This window comes from Fringilla coelebs, assembly GCF_963513975.1.
Source record: "Fringilla coelebs genome assembly, chromosome: 12".
Taxonomy (NCBI): Eukaryota; Metazoa; Chordata; class Aves; order Passeriformes; family Fringillidae; genus Fringilla; species Fringilla coelebs.
Window position 1 is genome coordinate 14,517,318 of NC_140038.1, and position 19,631 is coordinate 14,536,948.

The 19,631-nt window shown below is 45.3% G+C and overlaps 1 protein-coding gene across 1 annotated transcript; it reads right to left on the reverse strand.

Moving 5' to 3' along the window:
- Positions 1–1,127: 1,127 nt before the first annotated feature.
- Positions 1,128–18,002, reverse strand: TICRR (TOPBP1 interacting checkpoint and replication regulator; the record flags this gene model as incomplete). The annotated part of the gene is made up of 22 exons (XM_084213664.1): positions 1,128–1,296; positions 1,627–1,731; positions 2,754–5,037; positions 5,257–5,414; positions 6,143–6,298; positions 7,086–7,147; positions 7,651–7,741; positions 8,237–8,377; positions 9,075–9,147; positions 9,368–9,464; positions 9,881–10,117; positions 10,457–10,536; positions 10,705–10,798; positions 11,156–11,250; positions 11,963–12,111; positions 12,765–12,977; positions 13,687–13,829; positions 14,528–14,663; positions 15,202–15,445; positions 15,702–15,943; positions 16,521–16,806; positions 17,355–18,002. The coding sequence occupies 22 exons, from the start codon at positions 18,000–18,002 to the stop codon at positions 1,178–1,180; spliced, it is 5,853 nt and encodes a 1,950-aa protein (XP_084069790.1). The 3' UTR covers positions 1,128–1,177.
- Positions 18,003–19,631: the final 1,629 nt, after the last annotated feature.

Here is a 19,631-nt window from a genome sequence, read left to right on the forward strand (position 1 = left end):
TTCAATAGGAAAAATAACAATCCATGCTCCTTGAAAGTAAGTACTAGATTTGGAGCTCCAAGCTTGTGTCACTCCACATCCTTGAAGGAGGTGCAGCTTTCCTGCAACAAAAAGTGTGTCCAGGACACAAGCTCCACTCAATCCCATCTAGCCCCTCAAAGCCTTAAAGCCACCTAACAAACCTCTGGTTTCCCATGCCTTGTTTTAGGGTGACCTTACACCATCTTCATAGCTCTCCACCTCCTGTGCAGTCAGTAGACACAGTGGTGTGAGTTCCCCAAGATCACTATCCCAAGGGAAAAAATTCAGCCCTTCCAATATTATGCACAAATTCAGCCCCTTGTAGGCTACATCTCAGGCTGAACCACAGCTCCTGCTCTCTTCATGGGGTTAGAACACAATTGTGTCACAGGCAACTAAATCACTACATATGACTCAGTTTGGTGAAGAGTAGTCTTGAAACTGTCATTTCCAGTTATTCCATCCAAGTTTTACTTCTCAAGGACACTTCTCCAGCCAATTCTCTCTGGCTCACTGCAAGTTTGCAGAAAAGGACACTGAAGTCACTCCATCAGCATCTGCTTATCCAGCAGTAGCCAGGATCGGATACACCAAACCATTCATGATCTACAAAGATGTTCCCAGTTAAATTATCTTTCCCCTTTTCTGTACTCTTGGCACTTGGCTAATTAATTAATCTGCTTGTTATTTTCCCACTAAGCTGTGGCAAACTGGAAGCAATTAACAGAGGAATCCATTTAGTATCAGGACAAGACACAGCAGGAGCACGCAGCTTGTTCTGTACCCGTTCGCCTCCAGCATCCTCCTTCCTGCAGCCCACATCCCTCAAGCCAAATACAGATTTTGGATTAAAGGACACAATGAAAATTCATCAGTTTATTTTACAAGAGCTGTAGAAAAGTGACAATTCTCCCTCTTAACCTGGGAGAATTGGCCCTTCACTGCAGAACTCACTCTAAGGTTCCACTAGCAGAAAGACCAAGCTAGGCTTTGAGTGGAGGAAGAAACCATGAATTTTTAGAGTGGTCCTTATTTCTACTGCCATGCTACCAACACAAGGCAGCTCCAGTCTAGCACCAAAAACCAGTCTTTGTTAAAAGGTGTGTTGTACAGCTGGGACAATACAAAGTTTCCCACGCTGGCCTGGCTCCAAACTTCAACTGAGCAGCTTTTTCCGTGAGTAAGTCCTGCTAAGGCGACGCCTCCTGGAAATCATGATGTGGAAGGGAGACAGCTCCTGGTTGGCAGTAATTTGGACAGCATCAGATTCCTCTTCTACAAAAACAGAAAGAATACGTGAAAGCCACAGTTCACCAGAATTCACTGGTGATTCCAAGAAGCCAAATACCAAGTGGAAGTTACACTTCCCATGTAGCTACTCTCTCTTCATTCTTCAGCAACTTTTCTCTCCTTCCAAACTTCCCAGTTCATGCCAAGTTTCTTATAAGCACATGAGATCGAAACACTGAACACAGCAGTGGCAGATACAGGTTTTCTGCCCAAAGCCCCACCCCCAGCACAGCATGATTTTGTTCTTATTACCGGAGGCAAGCAGAGAGCACAGGCAGAATGCTCGAGGCCCAGCCTTTCCTCTCCTGTGCTTACCTTGAACACGCTTCCTCTGAGCCGGCGGTGGGGACAGCAGTGGAGACTGGGTCAGGGCTCGAAGGCTGCTGGCACAAAGTCCACTCTTCAAGGGTGGGGTGGAGCCTGGAGAAGCACAGTGAGATGCTGCAGCAAAACTACTCAACAACTCAAATGTTGTCTCACCACAGCCTTTATGCTACCTCAAAACTGACATCAGTATAAGTGATACTTTGAGTTTATCTGAAATAAACTCTAGGCTGTCACAGTGGTGTTTTAGCATTTGAGAAAGGTAAATGGCAGTCTGGAATCAGCTCTTAGCACATTTAATTTTCTTAGCTGGATTAGCAGAAAATCACTTCACTTGTATTAAACACAGATAATTCACATTTCCTGGAAGAAAACTGTTACAACCTCAATGATAGAGAAAGACAAACACAAGGTCTGTAGGTACAGAAAGTCTCTTACAGGACCATCTTAAGTCTATTATTTCATGTCCTGAATATGGATTAATGTTGCTTCAAGGTTTGGCTTTTTTTCTCTGATAATGTTAAGACACTGCCTCTGTATACATATCTTTCCTTGCAAGAGAAAACACACCAAAGCTTCATGCAATAACTACAGAACAACACCTGCCACAGCCCCCTGTAATTTCTACAACAATACTGGATTAAGTATTTGAAATTCACAAATCCTTGTTCACAGAGCTGAACAGCCTGTTTCACCAGGGTTAGCTGAATTGTCTGTACCCACAGCAAAAGCTGAGAGGCAGCTTAAACCTATACACCTCCTGATACATTATTGCTAGCAAGGGAATAACTTCTGGTAGCACCTTCAAGTGGCCCACTCCCACTGGCAGAGACAACTGGAGCAGCAATAAACACCAACATCCACAGGACTAAACCCACCAAGACCAAGTCTTTCTGCGCTTTCATATTTCTCTGATCTCTCTTCCATTGCAAATACTCCTCATATCCAGTGTGCCTCTCCACATAACTATCTTCCATGTCATCTACAAGTCACTCCCCTTGCACCTCACTCTCCCTCGGATAATTACATGGGAAACAACTGCGCTTTTGTTTTAGTCTAACCCCCAGTTTTAACCACATCTGAATTCCAGTGGAGTGTCTTTCATGCCTTTTAATTACCTGACAAAAGGAAGACATCATCATCCCCTAGAAAACTGTGCTGCTCCAGTGCTTTGAGGGCACATGCTCCTGGTTTCTCAGGAAGCACAGAGTCTGTCCTTGATTTACTTCTGATGCCCTCATCTGTGGAAAAGCCAGAGAGATCCAAGCTGCCCCTATCAGGACATGATCTCTTGGCACTGTGGCTCTCCTCCTTTTCTGGTGATAGGTAAGTAAAGACCCGCTTCCGAGATTTCAAGCCAAAGGTTCCCACAGCAGAGTCCTCATCAGCCCTCGGTTCCGAGTCAATAGGAGATGCCTGATCCTGGAGCCTGAAAATCCCTTCCAGTTCAAATTCCCCAAGAGTATTTGTCCCTTTGCTGCTGCAGTGTTCTGAGATCCTCATTGTTCTCTCTCTGCCTGCTGATGCCCATGTCCGATCATCAGCACTCCTCTCACTCTGACCACAGCTCACACTAGCAGTGCTGCCTGCTGCTCTCTTCCTCCGAGGCCAGTCATTGATGGCATCAGGAGTAGTCTTCCCCTTCTGCTTTGGAGAAGGTGTCTGGAGAACTGCGTCCAATGGGAACGGGGAGGTGACAGTAGAGGCACAGCTTGTTGGGGTGTATGACTGGCATATGTAGGTTTGTCCTGCACCTTTCCCAGGTGTACTATGGAAAGAACGGCAGCAGGATGGAGAAACACAGGCAGCTGCTAGTTTTCCTGGGTGCTTGCTGCACCAGGTCATAGCAAAATCACTGAAGGGGCTTTCTCCTCCCCTGGCTTTGCTGGCACTTGCTTCAGGCTGCACTTCCAAGGATGAGCAAGAGCCAATTTTCTTAATGCGAAGCTTGGGCAGGCCTGAGGCTTGCATTTCAATTTCCACCTCGTAGGTCGGCGAGCTGGCAGAAGGAAGTTTGCCACGACTTTCAGGAGTCGAGAACTTGGCTGCAAGCTGAGGCTCCCCCATGCGTGCCGCAGCCTCCCGCTGCCTCCTGTCTGCAGTACAGCGTAAGGAATAGGCAGGAGGAGACTTCTGCATAGGAGGGGAAGCATTCAGGGCAGATCTGGAGCGTCTCTTGAGACTTGGAGCCTTCACTCCCATACATTCTTCCCTCAGCACAGTTCTTGCTTCCAAGTCATCACTACCTGTTTGCAAATCGCTTAGGAAGGACTCACAGGTGTTTGCACTGCAGTTCTCCCCCTTAACTGATGGCTCACAGTCTCTCTCGGCATTCTGTGCATGTTCCTGCCCTCCAGCAAAAGGCTTTGGAGACAAATGGTTTTCCAAGTTTTCAAAGTCCTCCCTTGAAGGAGACTTTTGAGACACTCTATCCATCTGTTTATTTTTCTCCAATACAGAAGTATTTTCAGTAACTTGGGACTGATGAAGCTGAAGGCTTTCCACAGAACAGTTACCACCACTATTATGATGACTGTCCTCATTTTCTGTAAGCGTTGCACATGTGAGGCTCTCTCCTCTAGAACCTGGTTCATGTTTGGCCTGCTTGGGTGTGTGAAGCAGGGACCTCAGTGAGGTGCCAGTAAGACCTGGAGTCTTTTGAGAAGATGGTTTAGATGCACCAGGTTCCCACTCAGACTCCTCAGGCTGCGTGTGGGAAGCAGAGCAGCTTGTCACAGTGTTTGTGGAACCTTCATGGAGTGGAGATCTGCAGAGAGGCTCTGGCCTCACAGCAAGTTGAGGTATTTCTGTACTCAGTGGGCTAGTACATAACTTTGAACCTGGATCTTCAAGTTTCCTGGGTATCCTTTTAGGTGCTTGAGACAACTGATCTGACTGCACCTGAATTTCCTTTGTGAGGATTTGCCTCCGAGCACTAACTGGAGATGCTAATTTTGAGAGGTGTCTCAAGGAACGCCTTGGAGTCTGAAGTTCTGTAAAACACCTTTCTGGGGTGGCAGAGGGGGGAGAAGAAGCAGTTGGATTTGAATCTGTTGGAGGTAATACAGAGGCTGTGAATCCTTCACGTTTTGGTGTTTGCCAGCCAGGCTCTTTGCAAGGAGGGGAAAGTGTTAGAGCTGCCCAGCAGTCCTCAGCAGTTACTTGCAGTGAGTGAACCTTCTTGCTGTCAGTTAGCGCAGATGGAGACTTGACCCTTTGTGCAGGATGAGAAAAGTACTTTCCCAAACATTTAGCTACAGTCTGCTTAGCTGCTGGACTTCTGCCAGGTGTCTTCTCCAGCTTCTGAGGTGTCCTGTGGACAAAGCGAGGCGATCTCCTTGGGAGCTTACCGGCAGAATTCAGCGGCTTCTGGGCAAATTTAGGAGGTGTTTTTCTAGGAGTCTGCAGGGGAAAAACAATATATTAAAGAATCATGCTTGTTCTACTCCAGGAGTATTATCTATCTCATTAGCTATCCATCTTCATATTTACTTCCCAAGACTTGAAAGATAAAAAACCCATTGCATGAGACTTAATGAATACTAAAGTTAAGATACTGATGAATGGAGAAGAAAACAAGGATGGGAAGAAAGAGAAAGAGAGGTAGGTAACTGTTTCTACCTGACATGAGGTGAGCTCCTCTAAGTGTAAGGAATCTTTTCTTGTTCTCCTCCTTCCAGGTGAATGCTTCCCTGCTGGACTACCCATGTCAATGACTGCACCAAAGAAAAACCTCTTGGGACTCTGGATGGGGGGGCTCTCTGAATGCTGGTTAAGGCCTATAAAATGGAACAGTACAATTTAACTAACACAAAGTAACGTGTCACAATTGTCTGAGTCACGTCAGATGTGTGGAAAAGTAGTGTAAAAAGCTCATATCCCTGGCATGTTCTTTTCCAACCAAGAGTTAAAGCTTCACTAGAATTATTGTTATTTCCCATTATGAAATTAATACCCATCTTTAGAAAGAGTGCTCCAATGGTAAAAAAATGTATAAAATACCTCAGCCTCTTATTCTATTTATAGCTTGTAGCTTTAGATAGTTCTGGTTCATGACTAAGGATTCTAATAAGTGGAATATAAAGAACTAAGTGTCACCATTTTTAGCTGATAATCCTACTGAGAAAGCCTGCAAAGAAGATCCCATCAGTCATTGCTTTATGCCGCCACAGAGTAAGCTATAGGATTTCTGTCCCATATTTTACAAGGATTTCACTGCTTTTAAGGAATGCAGACTGACAATCAGGGGTATTCTGTTAGAAGGGCCTGACTGGTTTGTTAAGTTGGCAGTGAATTCATCATAGAAATAGCTGCCGTACCATCTTCAAAATTCAGATTACCAATTAAAAAATAATTACTGAGGATGAATTTCTGTCTATGGAAGATGCTACATGACAGCTCTTAGCTTCTTACAGTCTCTTGTAGAGCCAAATCAAATCAAACTCAGAGCTATCCATGTCAGCTTTTCAGATCAGCAGTATCAGTCTGCTCAAATCCCATTCAGTACCTTCTGCATCCTGCAGTTTACAGGTCTCCTTTTCTTGTCCCCGGTGGAGGTGCTGTGAATTTTTTGAGCTGGGCTGTGTAGTGGAATAGAAAGCACCAGAGCAGGTCCTATTCAAAGACAGCTGTTTGATGCGTGGGCTTCTTCTCAAACCTGCTTCTGAAAAGGCAAGGACATTGGAGACTGAGCTTTCTTTCCCCCTCAGCAATGGGCACATCATTAGGAACAGTTCACAACTGCAAGGAACATACTCTCAGAAGAAACTTCTCTACAGATAACCTGTCTCATCCAGGAAGGCAGCAGGTGAAGCAAATGGTCAGTTTTCTTGAGGATTTTGGAAAATTTATGCATACAAATCTCCTAAAGTATGATGCTCCTACTCTAATGATTGCTCTCATTCCCCTTTAGCAATTATATGGAAAGGAATGCTAGAAAAACCATGTTCAATGCAAGTTACATCCAAGTTAAAAGATGGGTTAATGCTCTTGTCTCTTTTTGCTAGAAATTTCATTTTCCTGCTTGCCCAGACATGCTGGTTTTTTTCTTCCCTTCTGGGGAAAAGGAACAGCAGTAGCCAACATAAGAGATACTCCCCAGAGCCAGGTGGCTGTCTGTTACAGCAGATATCAGAGCAGGGTCACAGCACAACATGGTGAAGTTACATTAAAAATAAGCATGTGCTGGTTTGACAGTAATTATAGCAGCTCAGAATCTTGTTCACCCTTCAAGTCCTTCACGTTTTTTCATTTAAAAGACTTACTATCTACCTGTCTTTCTTAACTTAAACTGTACAGAGCTGTTAAAGCAGTGAGCAGCAAGTGGTTCTGTGAGAACAAAACAGTACAACACTTTTGGACTGACTTCTAATGAATTAACCAAATCAAAGCACACTCATCTTACAAGCTACGACAAGCCAAACCACCTTTAATGAAAAATCAGTGCTTACCATATATGGCCTTCTCTGGAGACTCTTCTACAACACCAGTGTCACAACCTGGATCAGAAGACCTTGAGAAACAACAGACATTTTGGGCTTAGCATACTGAGCACATTTACAGGAACAGAACTTGCCACAGAGACTGAGAAGCATGCTCAATTCTACACCAATATATTGCTTTGTGGCCTATTCTAAGTGAGTGACCAGTAAGCACTTTGCCTCCTACTGACATGTAATTAAGTATTGGTAGCTCCCTAGATGTACAGGTAACAGTTCTACATGAAAGAAAATGCTACAATTCAGCCTGGAGCCCACAGCAGGAGCCTTTTCTTCATAAGCCCTTGAATCAGCAACTGAACCTAAACAGATATTAGCTGCAGGAATTAAAGCAGCCTGACTTACATGATGAAGCAAGCAGTATTTCCCCCCACTTAAGCAATGGCATTTAGCCTCCACTGGTTCTCTTGATGCCTTAAGTGAAGTTCATCTTTGACTGCAATGATACCTGGTAATTCTGTCCCTAGCCATTAATTAGGTAGCCAATAGTTACTGAAGAAATTCAGAAAGAACTCACCGGCCCTTGATCTGCTTGTGTAGGAGTCTCCTGGACACCTGCTTGTGCAGTGGTGTTTCTGCAACTCTCTTGGTCAATAACTTGCGATGATCTAAAAATCATGCAAGAGCTGTAACATCACACCATTATAAAGCACTTGGAACAAATAAATAAACACAGTTTTGTACAGGCTTCAGCTTAAGAATGGCAATAGTCATTCTTAAGTCAATACAGAACCACTGTGCTGTCTCCCAGAACTCACAAGCTATCATTATTTCAGTCCAGTGTCTACACCTCCCTCCCACTCCCTCAGTATTGTACCATGTCAGACATAGTTAACCTACTGAGATAACTTTCATTATTCATCTTTATTTCACAGATCCTTTTTTAACCAAGCATTTTTCATTTTCTTTACAAGATGTAAAGAGTTTAGTAAAAACAGGTTTCAGTTTTAACATCATCATTGTTCACCCTCCAAACACCACAACAATGACCTCCTTTTATCTTTTTATAAAAAACAGATCATAATTGTATCATTGAATTGAGAATGCAAAAATAGGAATTTTAGCAAAAGCTCTTCCACAACAATGTGGAAGTCATATCCTACCTTTGTTGCCCTCACTGGTGCATTTGTATTTTAGGCCTTCCACAGCAGACACTGACTGGCTTCTAAGCATCTTTTTCAGTGATCTTTTTGATGGTGAAAGTATCTCTTCATTGAAGAGATTCCTCCTTACCTTTGTAACCTCTGTGAAGCAAGAAAAGCAAGAAAAGATCAGAATACAAGGAAAAGAGAAGAAAAAAAAAGAAAGGAAAAAAAACCCCCAAAGGTAATTTTGTCAGGTGACATGGGATAAAACTATATACCAGCATAGAAAGACAACTTTTTAGAGGCTAAAAAGCTTTGAAAAGTTATTTTTCTTGCTACTGGAACATGTCCTCCTCTAAATCCATTCCAGCCTTCTCTTCTGAATTTGTTATTATTTGCATTATTCCAGCAATAAGCTACAAGCAGATGCCACAGCAGAAAAAGCAGACAGTCAGTGTCCCACGTGAAACATTAGGTGCACTACAAAATCTCAACCAAAGCACATCTTGGTTCCGAGAACACACGTGAGATTTATTTTTATGAGGTATTTGTGGGGATATATCCTATTTTCAGATATAGTTAATTCTTGTCCCCATTCTCTTTTCAGGACAGAGAAGTTGGAAATAATTTCAAGAGTCAAGGTTTTCTTTTGAGGACACCAAATTTAAGTTTTCTGTGTATGAGTACACAGAATACCACATATTTTTTTCCCCTCAAAGTTTCTGCACAACTCAGCAAAACTTCCTTCAGATTTCCAGCATGCCTCAGCATAATTTCATCATGGCTCAGTAAAATTTACAGGGACAACATGTGCTGAAGATGCACCTTTCCATGAACAAGCCAGAAGTCAATATACCTTGCACTGCCTCTTTCTGCAGCAAAGGCATCTGCTGGGACTTCTCAGTGGCAAGGTAAGAATGCGACTTCTCCTGAAACAAATGAGAAATCAGCCTCAGCAGCAGTGCAATGCTATGCTTAAGAATGAATATTAACTACAAGCTCAGAACCACACATTATTTCAATTTTTCCTACAAAACAATTTGATCTCTGTACAGCTGATACAGGGCACACTTACTAAGGGAATACAGAGCAAGAGTTTTTGCAGTCAAGCATCACAACTCACAGACAATCCTTCTGGAAGAGTTTTACCTTTCTGATGGGGTTCTTGGCTACCCTGGGAATCTCAATTTGACGCAAGTTCTGTGGTGCTTCTGTCATGCTCCTGTGTCTGGCTAACACATTATTCCTTCAGAAAACACACAAAAATTAAGTTAAAATAGGATCAACAGCACAGCTGTCAGCCCACTGACGATTAAAATTAGGTGTGACTCAAGAGATAGGAAGTGTTTACCTAAATTCAAATTGCAAACTACGTTGATACCTCACTTACTACAACACTGGGATACGATTTGCAATATAAAAAGCTACTCCTAAGGCTGGTATTGGAATTCATTCACAATTTGCTGATATGAACACAGAACCCCCAACACAAATCTCCAGTAAATCACTTTTAGCAATATAGGTTAGCTACTGCACAGCTTAGCATGCTTTTCCTCTCATGGAAGATGCTTCTGAAATCTACTTTTGCATAAGATACAAGTAGAGAATCAAGACTGTGGTTTTATAGTCAACAAAAAGCTGCCTCCTGTTTGGAGGTACTACCTTCTCTTTTTGGCAGATCTGGTGCGCAGCTCCTCCAGCTGATCGCTCTCAGTGCAAACAGCACTGGGAGTTAAGACAGATGATAAAGAGGGAGGAAGGCCTGGAGATTTGCTATCCAGAGTCATGGAGTCATCACTGAAGAAGTCTGAAGGCAGAACAGATGCCAGCTTCGGAGGTATTTGTGTACCCAGACCATAATAAATATCTCCAAGGGTCTTCGGTATAGAATTCATATACCTGGAGCACCGGAGAGAACACACATGAAATACACCCCTCCTCAAAACTCTGGTATTTCAAATCCAAGGTGTGAACTAAATCCTTGTCCTTACATGCCCATTTAAAAACAACAAAATGGGTTGTCAACTAGAATATCAACTGGGTTTTTTAATTAGTTTATTTGCTTATCAGTTACTTTTTCTTTTACCAAAATATAAGCATAATAAAGAGAACACATCTAAATTTCTGAGAATTACAAAGATGCAGTAAATTAAAGCTGTTGATTGCTCTCTACTCACAGACAACATCTGACCCAAACCATAGTCCCCAGCAATACATAAGTCATGCTAAATAACTTACACTTCTAATATTTCCTCTAGAAACTTTGTAAGATAGGCTGGGTCTTCAGTCAGACATAAGATGCGCAGCATATCTGTCACCTGGAAGAGAAAGTCAGGTGGCAAAATGGATTAAGCTGTGCCAGCTGCAGCACCAGATATTTTAGTAAGGAATATGAAGTATTAGTGTAAAATCAAAGGAAAAGCAGGTTCCAGGTTCACATTTTCTAGTGCCATGCAGAAACACAACCTGGTTTATACTTTACTTGCCTCTTCTAACAGCTGCTCCATTTCCTCAGCGTTACTTTGCAGTGAAGGGCACTGAAGGCACAACTCAAGGCGCAAAAATACCTGAAGTCGGCACCTAAGGAAACAAGTAATTATCCTCACCTCTTTTTCTACTGCAAACAGCAGATTTACTGCAAAAGGTGTGCTCAAAAAAGCAATGGGAAGGGAAGTGGTTCCTTTTGACAGCAATATTTAGTTAGCATTTCATTTGGGTGGCAAGGGAGATACCTCACTCCAGATATTGGCTGCAGTGCTTATCACACAGCACGGGGATATTTGCATTTAATGAAATGGTTTTACTGCAACCAGAGATTACCCTTGAAATATTTGTCCCATGTAAATACTTTTCCAGTTGTAGAAAAAAGCCACCATTAAAAACTGCTAACCAACTCCACAGTATCTCAGAAGCTGAAGTAAATACAGTGTCTCATACTCTCTGACTTTGGTCTCCTTCTGTGAGCCATGCTGTTGTCTGAGCGTTTTGCTGGTCTTCAGGAGATGGTTTCTGACTCTTCCCACACAGGCCACCTACAGATACATAATGACAGCAAGAACTTCAAAACTGTTCCCTATCTGCAGGGCAGGCTCCTCCCTTGTCCCCCAGTTACCAACCCAACCAATTCTTTTGGAAGTACAGTTTTTTCCTTTTCTTTCAAGGAAAGGAATTACTTTTTCCTTTCAGTAGCAGAGTTATGAAATAAAACAACTCAGAGCTTGAAATCACAGAGGTCTCTTGCTCACAGCTCCAGGCCTTCTTCACTCTGGATCCACTTTTTATTTGTGTCTCACAGTGTTTTTATTAAATTAATCACAGGTTTGCCATTTTTGGTTTCAGATTATTGTAAGCCTATAAATAGTGCTAAAGATTGTAAGAAATACCTTGAACAATTTCTCTTTCCTGACAAAGCCAGGCCTAGATTTGCCATGTAATGCAAAAACAGAAGATGCACCTTCTTTAAAATACAGTTTTCAAGTATGTATTTATTTATTTAAATACTGTCTTTGAAATCAGAATTTGTAAGATGTCTTGCAACATTTAGCAACGTTCTAAACTGACAGCTGAACTGGATTTTCCTACATTTTTTACAAGCATCCAGTTTTTTACTATTGAACCCTCACAGATAGAAGCTGTCAGTGACCATGGTACACCTCCACAGAAAACCTTACAGAAAATGAAGGAAAAGTAGTAAAAATTCTAACTTCCAGATCAGTAACAACCTGCCCACATGCTCTCACCTACCTCTTTCTCTTTAGCATCTTGTATTTTCAAGAACCTTTTAATGGCCATGATCATATTCTGGGCACACACAGATGAGGGAATTCCCTCAGCAACAGCCTTCTGGTAGCTTGCAGTTAAGTGGGACTGCAGCTCCTCCTCTGTTTGGAAGTCTGCAAGGAAATGGTCTCCATTAACTAAATGCATCTTCACCACACCTTCCTGATAAAATACGCACCCCAGATGAAGCAGGGAACAGAGGAGGTAATAAATATTTCCTCCAGCAATGATGCATCCAGACCACAGCACACTAACAGAGGCTGTCCCAGGTTCAGGCCCATGACATAAGATAAATCAGTCCTATAATCAACAAAGTTTGCTTAAGATCAGCAAACTTTCAGGCTACTGAAGCAGTCAAGAAATGCCCTTTATTTCTGCCTAATTAATAAACAGGACTACATTTCCAGTTATACTTTGATGAGTGCTTCCCTCTATTTCTTTTGGTTAAAAAAATTTTAAAAGTAAATCCCTACTGTTTTTTTCAGAGATGAATACAAGGCAAGAAAGAATCAGACCCCAGAAGCAGCTGTAACACCAGTTTGTAAAGAATCAGAAACTAAATGGCAGAAGGGTGGGAAAAAAAAGTCTACTCTTTGCCATGCTGAAGATACAGAAACTCAACACTGATCTGCTCCTTGGTACTGAATATTCCATTATTATCCTTTGCTCTCCCTTCCATAAAAATCCTCCATGACTCCTCTATCAGGATTTCAAGAGTTCATATGGAATGTATCAAGACAGAAAGATAACAGGACTCAACACGCACCAATTGATATTTTAAGTGCTTTTGTCTTTCCTTCCGCCTTTTCATCCAATCTTTTTGCTGAAAGCTTCTGTGGAACCTTCTCATTCACTGCTGGTGGCACAGCATCAGGTTGAAACTTCTGAGCTTTTACATTCAGTCTTGCTACATTGAGCATCTGCAGGGATCTGGGCATGGTCTTCATCTTCTGCCTGACAGGAGTTCGGGGAACTCCACCTGCAATGCCAGAAGAGAGAGTTCTACCATCAGGTACACTGGGGCAGGAACTCTATCCAAGGTAGAGAACAACAGTGAATTCTGGATTACCGTGACCTTAGTAATCCAGAATTTCCTCCTAGAGGAAAACATGGCCCAAAAGATTGGTAGTTCCTTGTGAAATCAACATATAGGCAGTGTAGTAGGCAGCTACTTCTCCAAATAAAAAGCCAGGTGCGTATTGCTCTGCATAAGAACTTACACAGGTTTAATCAGAAGTTATATATATATAGGCAGCAATCTTATGTCACAGAAATAGAAACAGCTGACAGCAGGACTTGCAGATACATGAGGCTAAGGTAAAGTCAACTGTAGTTAGTGCAGAGAAATGCAATGATTAAACTCTTCTAGTAAAAAAGTGTTTTATTTCTCTAATTAGAACAAAATTGAGAGGTTGCAATACTTACTAGTAGTTGAAGCAGTCCCTGTTTCAACAGCTAATTAAACTGCAAAGCTCTGCATGCTGCTTTTAACAGCTTTGTCACTCACTGCACAGCCCTGAATTACAATAATTTGTGTTCTACTACAGGACTAACCTAATACTAATAAGCAAATGAGACTGTCCCTAAATAAAAAAATATCTAAAGCACTGCGTAAGAGTACAGATCTCTGGAGTTCATGCATCATCTTTTATTGACAACACACACATATAACCCCAAACTATACATACGTCTTTTTTTGCTATTTCCTGGTCCAGCTGCAGCAGAGGTTTCACTGAATTTTCTCTGGTACAGCTCAGATAGACTTTCTGAGAGCTCCACATCAGACTGGTCTGCACCATCCTTCCTGTTAGCACAAGGAACCTGCAGGAGCCTGTATGAAAGAACAATACAGTTACCAAAAGAAGGTGGGAGTAGGAAGCACATCCCTTCCCTCCTGTAGACAGAAACAAGGTTCTTCTAGATTCCAGTCTGCAGCAATATAGTGCAAGTAGCAGACATTAGTAATTCTTCCAGCACCTGTTCCCCAACACACTTAGGAGATGCAGAAAACCCAAACCCTCTTAAAATGCTGGAAACAAGCATTACATTAATGTGCAATGGACATGGCACTGATCTGTACCACAAAATTAAATGAGCAGCTTTGTGCTTCCTGAACTACCCTGCATTAGGCTCTTTTGTTCCACTCAGCAAGCTCTTTCAAGAAAGCAAGTTTACTCATTCCAAATAAACACCAACTGTGAGAACACAACCATATATTCAGTATCTTGCACTGGATCTTACCATCCCATAAAAGCTGAAATTTGCCATTTCCCAAGTAGCTTAAGGTCATTTTAAGTGACCTTTATAACTCCTGAAACTACAAAGATTTTAATCCATGCAAACTGATACCCAAACATCTTGTTCCCAGTTTCTTTTGTCTATATACCCCACAAAGAGATAAGCCACCAGTAAACTGAGAACAGAAATAAAAGCAGTAGAATTCTAGAACTCTAAGCAATGCTACAGCCATACTCCCTTAATAGGAAGCAGAAATCCTCGATTATTGCTCAGAGACATTCAGAAAAATACCTGAATGACTCCATCAGATCTGAGCTTGCTCCACAAGCATTGGATGCAGGATACCACGCTTCCAGCACTGAAGGATGCCAGCCCCCTGTATGGGACAGCTCCCGTTGGACCCACTCTGGCACTGGAGCTTCTTCTCCTGTACAGACACACACATACTCAAAAATGAGAAAAGCTGAACTAAGTGGTGGAAGCTTCACAGGAGCTCAAAGACAGAGGTTCACAAACCTTTGATCCTTGAGACAATTTCATAGCCAAGACATCAGAATGTCTTGGCTATGAAAGATGCATTCTATGATATCAGAAGATTGACTCTAACACAAAACACTGATGTAAAAGCAGCATCCTTGCTGCAGTCCCACCCAAAGGCTTTACTGGCCAGGGATGGCCCATGAGACACATTTTAGGAAGCCTCCTTCTGAAAGCATGTCCTCAGGCACATGTAGCTGTGTTTTATCTGCAAGCTAATGGAAACTAACACTCTCAATAAAACAGAAAGCTACACCCATACAGATTTCTTTCTGCATCACATCACAAGGCCTTAGCCACAGATGACACAATGAACAAGTCCCAGAAATGAGACTCCTCAAGGAGAAAATCATTAACTTTAGATTTTTTTCTACTGCAGATATGGAGATGATCAAAAGATGGTGAGTTTTGCATTTCCTGACACCTACCCAGACTGGCCAGAGAATCTTCCACTGACATGTCAATTTTACTCAACACACTATTCACAATCTCTGGCAGGTGAGTAGCAGAGTCTTGTGAAGAGTCTTCCACTACAGCTCCTTCAAGGCCGCATCCCTGAATTCCAGCAGTCTTCTCAGGACCAAGCACAGTCAGAACAGCAGTATCCCCAGAAAGAGGTGACAGAACAGCAGCGCAGGGGCACCAAGTTTTAGACTGAGATACTTCAGCAATCTGCATTTAAAAAGAAAAAAAAGGGAAAAAGAGAAGAGTTTACATTATCTAGAAATATAGAGACCTAAGGAGCACAGATACCTTACAAGCAGGTTATAGAGTTACATGAGCTCAAAAAAAATGTTCAGAATTTAGCTTCAAATGAGCAATTTGCAGTACAGAGTCTATAACTGCCTTCACAACATGAAACTGCCACCCCTTCTGTCACAGTTCATTTCAGAGCAGATATCAGTTTAAGGCAAAGATGAAGATTTACCACATGCAGTCCTTCAGCCACCAGACTCCTCAACAGCTGATGAAACAGAGACCTGCTCCACTCTCCCTGCTCAGCCTGTGAGCTCTGCAGTATCCAGCTCTCTGTGAGGAAGTGGCCAGCCTGTGCCAAGCTCCAGCCTGTCAAGCTTCCTTTCACGACAATGCTGACCGGACACTGCAGTTGTCTTTGGCTCATGGCGAGAGGTTCCAGGATCACAGCACAGCTTTCCTGCTTCTTCCCTCCTGTGAAAGGACAGGATAATGAAAAAGTCTGAAAGCAACCCTTTTCCATCAAGGTGAAGGGACAATTTCAATGGCAAAAAAAGTGAGTTCCAAGATTAAACGGGGAATATACTCCACAGTAAGTGTGCTGCAGAACTGACCTCCTCCCCATGCTCCCAAGGAGCTGAGTGCATGGACGCACCACTAAAGAAAGACCCCATGCATCCTGCATGCTGCTTTACAGCTGATCTGTTGTCTTTGGAAAGGGCTTTTAATCTGTGTTCTTATTTTAGCTAAATCAAATACTTGTATGAGAAAAGGGAGTACACCTCTACAAGGTGGGACCAGCAAAGAGCTCTTCATCCAAACATCTAGGAGCATGGCAAACTGAAGAGGCTAAATCAGAAACATGGGCCCACAGTCCTCATATCAGAAGTAGAGCACAAGCCACGAACTTTAAAAGAAAAACACCTAGGCTTTGAAATATGTGAAGCTACTTCTACACACATTATTCACAAGGGAAGCTCATCAAGGACCCTGCATGAGAGATCAGTTACTACCAGGCACATCTATATATTTTTATTTTTTTTTTAGTTACCGGGCATGCTGAGAAACAAAGTTCCTTCTTGCTGAGGGAACACTGATCGATACAGAGATGGCCTGGAGAACAAACAGTTCAAAGTCCCATCCAGGGGCAGAAGCCTGGCCCAAGGCACAGCCTGTGGCTCTGGGAACCTGGAGTCTCCAAGGAAGCCAGAAGCAACATCTGCACTGGGGTGACTCAAACAGTGCACCAAGGTTTCAGCTGGCAAAATGGTGCCTCCCATCTGGTGAATCACTTCACACATTGTCCAGTAGCCACCATGATCCGGGCATTCGATCACCTGAAATGAAAGTAACAGAGAGGTCTCAGGTTAAGGTTGGCAGTGAGAGAGCTTTCATGTAAACAAATAAAGATTGCACTTTTTCAGAAAAGCTGTCATATGAAACATATCCACAGCATCTAAACACGGTGCCTTCTGAGGGTTTTTATGGGCTTTATCAGCCTTCATAGGAACCTAACAAAGTAAATACTTCTCCCAGTGAATTAAGTTAGCAATATTTTCAAGCCAATTTTTTTTTAAATCTGGTATCTACACACCTGAACTATCAGGCTGCTTATCTGCAATTCTGAACAGATGTAACACCCCTCTAAGTCAAAGCACAAGACATCCCATAAATAAACACTGTACAGCTACTCCACTGCAGATGTATCTCAGTCTCCATGTAGATGATTACACGCCAGATTTCAGTCCCTTGCTGAGGATTATGTGGCAGTGAGTGAACCTTGGCGTGATTCCCTACCACCCAAAGATTACTCATGCCAGAAAGCAGCGTGGCAGATATCCCGCTAGTGCTCACAGCTAAAAGCTGCGCCGTGTGACGCCGTTACCTGAGCCCAGTCGGCAGTGTCCACCCAGAACAGGCTGATTTTCTGTTCCACGAGCAACTCCTGCACACTCTTGGGCAGGAGTTTCTCCGCCAGCTCCTGCGCCGAGGGCGGCTCTCCAGGGGAGGAGGGGGCGTCGTTCCCCGACACGAACTGCCGGAGCTCCCTCCGCGAGTGCGGGCAGGGCGAGAACAGGAACACGGCGTTCACGAAGCCCTCGGGAGGTGCCTCCGGGGGCTCCCGAGCGGCCAGCCCCGTCCTGCGGCTCCTGCGGGGCGGCTTGGCGGGGGACGCGATCTCCGGCCGGTCCCATTGGAAGTCGAGCAGCGTCTCCTTGAGCCCGCTGTGCGTGAGGGCAGCGCGGGGCGCGGGGCCGGGCAGGGCGGCGGGAGCCCGTGCCCCGATCCGCTCCGCCAGCTCCTCCTCGAACCGCTCCCAGGCGCGGGGCCCCGGCGGGCGGAACCCACCGCCCCGCGAGGCGCCGCCGCGGCCGCCGAGCGAGTCGAAGAAGCGGAAGGCCCAGCGGAGGCGGGAGAGGCCGAAGCGGCAGCCCAGGAGGGTGAGCAGGCGGAGGGCGCCGCGCTGGAGCCGCTCGCGGCGCGCGGGGCCGGCGGTGTCCAGCAGGAACACGGCGCTGTGCGAGCACGACATGGCGCGGGCCCCTCACGCCGCCGCCGCCATCGCCCGCCGGTACGGCCGCTCGCGCCCTCGCCTAGCGCGGGCCCCCATTGGCTGCCGCGGAGCTCCCGCCGCGCCCACTCCCCGCGCCTCCCTCTCCCATTGGCGGAGAACGGGGAGCGGGAGGGCGGAGGGGTGGGACGGTGAGAGGGCTTCTCGCTGCTGATTGGCCAGCCGCGCGCAGAGCGCTGCCACATCATTGGCGAGAGGCAGTGACGATGGGGGGCGTGGCCAGCGCGCGGACTGAGCCGATTGGGCGCCGCCACCGGTTTAAAATTTAAAGCCGGCGGGGCGCGCGCGGCGGTGACGTCACCCAGGATAGGGTATGACGTCACCAGGGCGGGGCTGTGGTGGCCGCGCTCTCCGGGCACAGCGGGGTCCCCGAGCGGGACCCGGGGCTGAGCAGCGACCCCGGCCCTGCCCTGCCCTGCCCTGCCCTGCCTGCCCGCCCGGCACCCGGCAGGCTCCTCCTGCGCCGCTAGAGGACCGGGGGGGCTGCCCGCAGACCGGCACCTCCCCATCCCTCCACCGCCCGCGGGCAGCAGGGACGGGGACAGCGCTGACAGAGCCTGCCCGGAGGGTCCTGCCGACACGGCATCCTCCTTCCCGAGCCCTCCCTGGACAGCCCAGGGCCCGTATGGGTAAAATTCAGATTCTAATTCAGATTACGTATTAAAAATAAAAATTACTGTTCAGGTGGTCAGGCACTGAAATAGATTGGGCAGGGAAGTGGTGGAGTCACCATCCCTGGAGGTGTCCAGGAGGCATCTGGATATGGTGCTGGGTGACACGGTTTAGAGGTCCCAGTGATAATGCTCTGTTGATGGTTAGGCTTGATTAGAAAGGCCTCTTCCAAACTTGACGATTCTATGAAAAGGCATAGGGTCAGGACACCTGGACAGGATGCTTGACAGGATGACAAATACCCTGGGCTGTCATCAGCTGCCTTGCCCAGGAGCAGCCCCTCCCTGCAGGGCTTGAAGCATGTCTGTCCCCGTGGTGTCAGTGGTCACGGTGTGATCATGGTGGGTAACAGCAGAGGAATCCCCACAGAGCATCCCCACCTCGGTGTCTGCTCCACCCTCGCCACCAGAGCCGGAACAGCCCAGCCCAAACCAGTGTCAGCACAGCCAGTGGTATTTATAGAGCAACAAAGACAAGGGGCACTCAAGGGCCCATTTGGCTCTGCTGGTGACTGTGAACACAAGTGGGTTTAATGAGCTGGAACCAGGAGCTGATCCACTCGGCTGGGCAGGAGTAACCTGCCACCAAGAGCAAGAGAAGGACACCAGGTGTCCCTGAAAAGTGCAGAGGGCAGCCTGCAGCCTCAGGGATGCAGGCTCCCTTCTCCTGGCCAGGGCTGACATCTCTTGCTGCTTGACATCGCTGTGCTGTGTGAGCCCTGAAGAGGAGCCAGCCACACCATGTCACTGCCATTGTCCAGCCACTGGCATCTGTCCCAGCAGTCTGCTGAGGACACTTAGCAGAGTGTGACCAAAACCTGCCTTATCACAGTCCCCCTGGGACCCGAAACAAACCCAGGGCAAAGGGGAGTTTCCCAGCAAAGTCTGACAGCTTCCAACACAAGAACTGCTGCTGGCT